The 9091-nt window shown below is 41.6% G+C and overlaps 1 protein-coding gene across 1 annotated transcript; it reads left to right on the top strand.

Annotated features, from left to right (window-relative positions):
* The first annotated feature begins 5142 nt into the window (after positions 1-5142).
* Positions 5143-6087, top strand: LOC146080101 (olfactory receptor 6N1-like). Its single transcript, XM_083187011.1, has one exon. It carries the CDS (start codon positions 5143-5145, stop codon positions 6085-6087), a length of 945 nt encoding a protein of 314 aa, XP_083043137.1.
* The last annotated feature ends 3004 nt before the right edge of the window (positions 6088-9091 follow it).

Below are 9091 nucleotides of genomic sequence, written 5' to 3'. Positions count from 1 at the left end.
CTCACTTAAATACTTGTCTTTCAGCCCTCAGCCGCAAGATCCGGGTTGTGGTAACCCAGGCAACGTAGACACACACGCCCCCTGTTTGCATGGCAATGGGGTGACGCTGGGACGATACAGAGTGGGGAGCAGTCTGGGAAACGGAAGTGAGGCTCCGTGCACAGAACGGCTTCCGGCCACCCCTCCGACCCAGCGCCACACCGGATCAAGGTTGAACTAAGGGCCTTTCATGCACCTATAAGGTAGGCACTTTTCCCACTGTTCACTGTGTAACCTATATGCCTGACGAAGGAGCTTAGAGCTCAGAAACTGTTTCAAATAAATATTGTTGTCACCAATTACCTGGAGTGCCGTGCGGTATGTAACCTACATCAGGACCTACCAACAGACTGGATATATATATATATATATATATATATACAATTTCTTCATGGCACCCCCTAGGCCAAAAGTTTCTTGAAAAATTTAGAAAAAAAACATATTAAATTAAGTTAATTATGTTTAGATGTCATCCTTAAATTCAATGATGTGTTGAGGCACAGGATTCACTTTTGTTTCTCCACATATATTAAGACTGGAAGCCACAAGCATTGGTTTTGCCTGTTAAATTAACAATAAATATTTTGACTTGGTCCGGGACCAACCGGGGCACCCCTGCAAGTGTCCCGAGGCACCCCAGGGTGCCACGGCACCCAGTTTGGGAACCACTGGGTTAGGCAATAGGGAGATGGTAACATTTAGGAAACTGGAAGGGAAGTTAGATTTAGGCACTAGGGGGAGAGCTTGGTGTAAGGGAATACACTTACTGCTGAAAGCCATTCAAAAGTACTGGAAGTCATACTGGCATCACTGACCAGAATTAGAAGACACTGCTGGAACACCAGACCTACCATGACAACATTTCATCTGTGCCGACATGAATGTCAGCATGGCCAATAACAGCATGCCAACATGTAGACATTACAACCATATCAACGTTATGAATATATACAAAGTATTCCACTCCCTGAATAAGTTAGTAAGGAGTAAAATGACATCCAAAATAAGAGTCCAACTAGGATCAGGGGATATTAAGTCAGATAAATCTATTTATGTTACAGATACAGTAAGCACCAATTTTGGTTATATCTTGTCATCAAATGTAGTTTTTTTGTCCTTATGTGTATTGGTTTTGCATCTCGATTTTTGTTTTTATTAAAAAAAAAAATAGCTAAAAGATGCTAAAACCATGTAATTTGGGGATTAAAATTTTTTTTATTATTGACTTCAGTAATATTAGTTTTCAGTTATTCCACTCAATTTTGACAAATTTACAGCTCACAATGAAGCAGATGTATTAAGCCTTAACAAGAGATAAATGCAAGGGTGATAAAGAGAGATAAACGTCCAGCCAATCAGCTCCTTACTGACTTTTATCAAACACAGCCTGTAACATGACAGTTAGCAGGTGATTGGCTGGACATTTATCTCTATTTATAACCAAGCAAGAATTGGAATATAGACAAAGAGGTGCAATGGATACTTATAGTGTTGAAATAATGTACTTCACTGAGGTACAAATTTTTCTCAAAACAGGTGGTGTCCAATAATGGTGAACAGTCTCAGATGTTGTTAACCATATATGTAAAGAAAATATAATAAACGACAATAAACTAAAATCAGTTGTATGTGTCTGATTTTCAGATAGTGTGAATTTCTTAAAGGTGGAATTAATGGATGTATAAGCTTATAGCGGTTTCTTTGGTATGGTCCCTGAAGTTTTCCAGTCCAAGGGGTGAAAAGTGATCCTATAGTTTTACATGTGCTTGAGGTGGAAGAAGTTCACAAGTGCTCAAATAAAAGGAGAAACTAATCATGTGTAGAACGGTGGTCTAAATCGTGTCTGTATGTGAGGAGATGAGTCAAAAATGTATTGTTTTGTTTCAAGCCATACCTCCAACACTGTTAGATTCCCCGGTGAAAACAATGGTTTTGAATACTCACGATTCCCATTTAATCTCCCATTTATACTCAAACATCCTATTGCGTGTCCGTTCAGACGACCTGCCCCGACTACGTGCTGTCTGGGAGTCCGACTTAGGCCCCCTGGAAGATGAAGTATGGGAGCTGGCACTCGCTGGACCCCATATCTGCACCCTAACTGTCCGGTTTCAACAGATTCAATTCTTTATCCTGCATCGTATATACTATACACCTGACAAGTTATACCGGTTGGGCACCATCTCCGCACCAATTTGTCCTAAATGTGGAACATTGGATGGTTCCTTCTGGCACCTGCTTTGGTCCTGCCCCCATATTGCATCCTTTTGGTTAAGAATTGTCAACATTATAACACAAACAGGCATTCCAATCGAACTTTTCACAACCGCAGTATGTATACTGGCCTCATTGGATAATGATGCACTAGATATGCCAACTAAACATTACGTAATCAACCTATGTGCCCTAGCGAAGGTGTTTATCGCCAGAACCTGGCTCGCTAAGCACCCGCCCAACATACAAGCCTGACTCAATCTGGTAAACAAAAGTATTTCCCACGAGAAATTCACATATATCGCTAGAAAAGTTGGTCACAGATTTACTGCTATTTGGTCTAGATGGACTGATGCACAATACGCTAACCCCGCTACTTAGATACTATTTATTTACTAATGGGTATACTGTATATGTCGCTGACCACTATCCCAGCTTATCCTCACCTATGTCATACTCCAAAAATAGAGTATTTGAAGATTGGGTATTTTTTTCTACCCACTTCTTCAATACTCTTCAATGTATTCTCCCTTTAAGCTAAACTCTTCCATGTACTACAGTATATCGATTTGTTTGAATCTATTCCCTTTGCATATTCATTGTAAATAGACACACTTGAGCATATGTATGTCTATTTATATCAATCTTTATTTTTCTTTTCAATAGTTTTCTGTAAAATTGAAAAACTATTAATAACAATGATTGCATAAAAAAAAAAATATTGTTTTGTCAGCATACCTCACTTACCCGATGCAGGATTGTAATAAACATATAAACTGTGCTCATAGCAGGTTCTTTATCTTACATGGAATTACCATAGGATTAGATTCCCCAAAAATAATTTCTTGTGGAGCCAAAATTTGTTTAAAAAGTTTTTCCCAAATTTTTTTTTAATCCACAGGCATCAGTAAAATACAGTCCCACAATAGGCAAAAAGAGGGGGACTCAAAACAGTTAAAATAAGTACAGTCCAGATAAAACAAAGATAAAAACAAAATAAAGAATCCAAAGATACATACATCCAGAAGGTATGGCTGTTCACTTTCCTCTGACAGTATCAACACGTTTTGGTCAGGTGGATCTTTATCAAGACATCTTGATAGAGGTCCACTCAACCGAAATGCATTGATCGTGCCATATAGATGACATACGATAATGCACAGAGAAAAGAATACTGGTCAGGAATATGGTGTTCATAATATGGATCAGGAGTGTGGTATACAAAACAATTTGCAAAGTAGAACACAAATAATGTAAATGTGTGCTACTGTATTATAATAAAAATAGTTGCAATTAGTACAAAAAGCATATACAGTTTAATGTTTATAGGTCTTTTGTAGGGATAGCTGTTGTAGCCAGTGTAAAGATCCTATATTCATCAGGCACATGCCGGATCTGTGAGTCGGCCAGTGTAGTAGATGTGGCTCCGGCTGTCTGGAGATATCGGTGGCTGTGCTACTAGCTTCTTCAGTAACATGTGTCACATGTGGGCACTGGTGGGTATAGAACAGGGAGAGGGCACAGGGACACCCCAAATTAGCACTACACTCCCCTTTCTACCTGTCAGATCCAATCAGCATTTTAAAAGGCCACTGGTTGACAGTCTTTCTCATCCAACCAGCGGCCTGCTACCATGGTAGCGGCTGCTGATTGATTCTTACCATAAACAGTTTGTGGATCAAAACACAAAGATCCGACATCAGAAAGTGGATGTTTTGCCTTGTTTAATAGATCCAAACCCAATAAAGGTCTGGTAGGTTTGGTTTACAGGAAACCAATCCCAGCTAATCTATAATTACCGTAATGCCCCTTACACAAATTGTGACACACTGCAATACCCTTACACATTATGCAGCACACCATAATGCCCCTTTCAAACTATGCCAATAGTCACATCGTGACAAACACATTAAGAAAATAACACATAAATGCAGATTAACACATAAAAAAAGTAGATAGAACATTTTAAACTTATATATGTCAATATACTCATATTGCATCTGGTGCAGTAGCCCATCTTACCAGCAGCAGCAGGACTTCTCCCTTACTTTCTGTTCAGGCCACACACTGAGCTGGCAGCTCGGGCCAGTCTGCCAAGCAGGATGCGGGGCAGGCACCAGCAGGGTCCATGCACATTACTCCTTCTACTCTCCATGTTCGGGCTTCTCACACACGCCTCACTCTTTCGGCTCACCCTTTCCGGCTTCTTCTGCAGTCAGTGCACAGCACCCCCCCGCCCGCCTCCTTCCGCACGCTGCCACCTGACCTCTCTTCTGACTCCTACTTAACGGTGCTGCACGGCTTCTTCTACCACAGCGCAACCCCCCACCTGGCTCCTTACTCATTGGTGTGGTGGAGGCGCGCTGAGGCAGGTGGTGGCGGCTTTGTAATAAAATACTTAAACTACAGAGGGTGCAGGGGACTGCTTGCTGCACAAGGCCCCCCCCCCCCCCAGCTGCCGGGCCCCATAGCAGCTGCACCCTCGGTCGTTCCACCACCGATAGCCATTAAATATCTAGTCCTAGAGGCATAATTACCAGGCATCAGAATTGGATTCAGCATCAAAATCAAATCTGGGTGAATTCAATCAGAATAGTTTTGTAACAAGGAACATTTTCAAGAACTATTATTAGTGAATCATTCAATTTACCATCTGTATTGAAAAAAATGGTTTCCATGTTTCTTTTTTAATTATATGTAATTATTTTATGACAGTTGTTTATGTCACTGCCTAAAAATGTATTTCATTTTTGAAAAACAATAACAGACTGAAATTAAAACACAACTTATTTTTTCCCCACAGTGGTTTGGATGACACTAAATGAAAGCAGAGGCAACCAAGCTGCAAAACCAGAATTTACATTTGTGGGGTTTCCCTCTGCTTACAATATGCAGATTGTCCTGTTCTTAATATTTTTATTAATATATATATTGACAGTAATAGCAAATGTTCTTATAATCATGATAGTGAAGGAGGCCCCTAACTTGCACATGCCTATGTATATGTTTATTGCTGCTCTGTCTTTCCTAGAGATCTGCTATGTCACTGTTACAACACCCAACATGCTGTCCATTTTCATAGTTGAATATAAAAGGATCTCATTTGAAGGCTGCATGGCTCAGTTGTATGTTTTTTTCTCACTTGGATCTTCCGAATGTTTTCTCCTTACTGTGATGGCCGCTGATCGCTATTTGGCAATCTGCAATCCACTGAGATATTCATCTTTAATGACATTAAAAGCATGTTTACATCTGATATTTCTATGCTTTCTTTGTGGGTTTTCTGCCTCCATATTGACAATTACTTTTATTGCCACGTTACCCTTTTGTGGGACTAACAGAATCAATCATTTTTTTTGCGATTACCCTGCCCTTCTTGCACTGTCCTGTGTGGACAGTAGCACCACTGAAGTAGTATTTTTTACTCTCTCTTGGAGTATTGTCTTGACGTGTTTTTTTCTGACCATGACTTCCTATATTTGCATTGTTGTCGCCATTGTAAACTCTGTGAAAGGTCAGAGAAAAACGTTCTCCACATGTGTATCTCACTTAACTGTGGTGTCTATATTTTATGGAAGTGTCATCTTTATGTATGTAAGACCCAAGGCAAAGTATGATCTAAATAAGGACAAAGTGGTGTCCGTGGTTTATTCCGTGGTAACTCCACTTTTGAACCCACTAATTTATGCTCTGAGAAATAAGAACTTCCAAAGGGCATTTCAGCACTTTAGAAAGAAAAATCTTATAATTACTCTATTCTCAGTAGGACAAAAAGGTGGTAAATTTAGAAATGATATAATAAGTTGCCAAAAAATATCAGCAATGCCCATGTGATTATGATGACATGCAAACAGGATAAATCCACAAAGCCAACATGCTACAGTACAGTATGGAGTTTTTTTTCTTTGCTCCCCATTTCACAATGTCCCACATAATGATATTTGTTTCTGCTCAGGTTATGTCATTATTTGGCAATAAGGAATAACTGATAGTCATGAATATGCGATTATCAGTCTACTCTAATCTCTATCACCATATTGCTGTAGTCACACATGTACAAACATTGATGCTAGGGTTTATTTTTGTTGGTAATCACTGAAACTATGTGTATATTTTTGTATTGTGGGAGGAGACCCACACAAGCACGGGGAGAACACAAAAACTCAGATTTTTACAACTCTCCTCTCTTTTTCAATCACTACATTGCTGTTTTCATTCATTAGTAATTATCAGTTAGTTATATAGTGCACATTCCATAGCTATTTACAGAGATCTTGGCAATCAAAATCTGTCCCTTTTCCAGTAGAGTTACAATATATATTCCTTATCACATGCGCATACACTAGGTTTAATTTTGTCAAGAGAAAATTGACCTTCCAGTATATTGATGGATTGTGGGAGGAAACCAATGCAAACACACGTACAGTAAGGGCCATGATGGGAATCAAACCCATGACCTCAGTGCTGTGAGGCAGTAACGATAACCATTGCACCATCTTCACTGCCTTTCTAGCATACTCACATTAGGAATACCAGTTCATCTCTTTCCATCATCAGCTACAATAGAAACAGGCAAATACAATTTTACACCACATAGTGGGTCTGATGCTGATTTAGATGTAAAGAAACAAAAGTGCATCTGGGCAGAACCAAATGCACTGCAGGTGGGGAAGATGTATTGAATCATGGGGGGGGGGGGGGGGGGGGGTGCGTGTGTGTGTGATTCAGGTTGACTCACAGAAATGCAGTTTTGGTCTGTACATGTGTATCAGCAAAAATATTTGAATATAAATATATAGGCATGCGATCCAATATGATGTGTACTTTAAAAGTACATAACGGACCCGCAAAACGGAGCGTGTATGGGCTCCTTAACCACTAGTCTTAAGGAAGTGGAGACAGGAACCATGCTCACACTTTCGCCTCCGGGCCTCTGTTAAAACTTATTCCCCCTGTTCTACCATTTTTTGAGACTTACAGGTTACAGCTGATTTATACTGCTTTTCCACCAAAATTCCAGGTCCACACAGGATTTTTTACCCTTGATTTTGGCGGGTCTCCTACCCATGTCCCTGTTTCCACTACCGTTTTCCTGTGTTTTTCCTGGGTTGACACTGTTTCAACTGAAATGGGAAACCCAGGAAAGCAGGGCAGCAGGTAGTCACATCAGTGGCATGTGGCTGTCAGCTTACAGTGGTGGGTTGGCTGTCAGCTCAGCGGCAGGCGGGCAGGTAGGCGGCACCGTACAGGAACTGATGGCAGCATGCGGGTATTGGTGGGAGGCCAGGCAGCACTTAGATACCACAGCTTGTTACCTGGGAAAGACCCTCTGCTAGTGACCAAGGGAAAAAATCCTGGGTCACTTTACCCAGGACTTTTACCTTGTCACCATTTCTGCTTACAAAAATACAGGTAGGTGCATGTTCATGTGCAAAAACCCTGGATTTTTAGGTCAATGGAAAAGGGGTATCAGAGACTGCTTATACTGTACATTTCAATGACACCCCGCAAAGATTTATAACTTAGATGTATATACAGTACCATACAGTACCATCAAATATTAGTCAATAGTTACTAACCCTTCAAAATGACAGTACAGCATAACATTGATGGCTACACTTGAATTGCCTCACCTAGCGCCATCTAGTGGTTGCCAGTGCACAACACACTAGAAATCCCCTCATAGTGGTAAAGAGCAGCTTGAGTCCTTTATTATATAGGATAAGTATGCCATGCAAATTATACACCTCTTCTTCAGAGAAATCAAGGTGACATATTAACTTGGTGCTCAATGTACATTTCTTAAGGTGCCCATACACTCTCCGATCCTGGCATGCGTTCTGGGCTAAAAAAGCATCCATTGCATCGCATTGCATGCCTTGTGCATGCGATGCGATGCGATGAAAAGCCAGTACAAAAAGTATGTGCAGCACATACTTTTTGTACTGTACGATGAGGTGCCGCGGGAGCGCGCACCTCAAAGCACACATCGCACCGCCGGGATAAAACTCTTCCTCAACACATACGGTATGTATTACAAATGCTCCCTGTTCATCTCACTGCGAGTACGTTGCAATCCTTACAAGCTTTGGGCCTGATTCGGTGGTGGATGCAGTTTATGGGCATGTATAGGGAGAATTCTGCATTAACACACACACACACTGATTTAGACCTGCTCCCTAGGTTGTGTATATAACTGGTGCCTAGCGAGCAGGTTAATGCCACCCGGGGGAATGCACCCCCCCCCCCGACACATAAAACCGCTTACACACCTGCTTGCAAGAGCGTGCACCGAGGAAACTTAGCATCTCAAGTTTTTTCCTCAGAAAAGTAGCCCAGGACTTGTTGTTGTCTGAATTGGGGGCGGGTGCATGACACCATGTGACATCATCCACCCGTCCCAGCAGGCAGGAGAATGTCTGCTTTCCCTGGGGCCCACCCAGTGTTTCTGTGGGTGTATTCATCATATTTGTGGGCAGGCCCATGAAACTCCGGAATGCCCCCATCTGTCAATCAGGCAGCGAGCGCCCTGGTGAATGAAAATTTCACCGAAGGTGCAAGCTGCGGGGGTCTGTCCATGCACATTACTGCCTAGACCCCCACCATCAACAGAGGAGGTCTGAATCAGCCCCAGCACATATACTCTTCATTGTGTTTATTTATGATGCTCCACTTCTGCCACTTAACCCCTTCCCGACATTTGACGTACATTTACGTCATGGCCGGGATGTACTTCCCGACACATGGCATAAATGTACGTCATGACTTTAAACTGTCACTGCGTCTCGAGACGCAGTGACAGAGGGACGATGTCTGCTGTCCCTGACAGCAGACATGT

The sequence above is a fragment of the Crinia signifera genome, chromosome 1 (genome assembly GCF_055691185.1).
Source record: "Crinia signifera chromosome 1, ASM5569118v1, whole genome shotgun sequence".
NCBI classification, from domain to species: Eukaryota; Metazoa; Chordata; class Amphibia; order Anura; family Myobatrachidae; genus Crinia; species Crinia signifera.
Note: the sequence above shows the minus strand (reverse complement) of the source record. Positions and strands in the feature narration are given on the sequence as shown.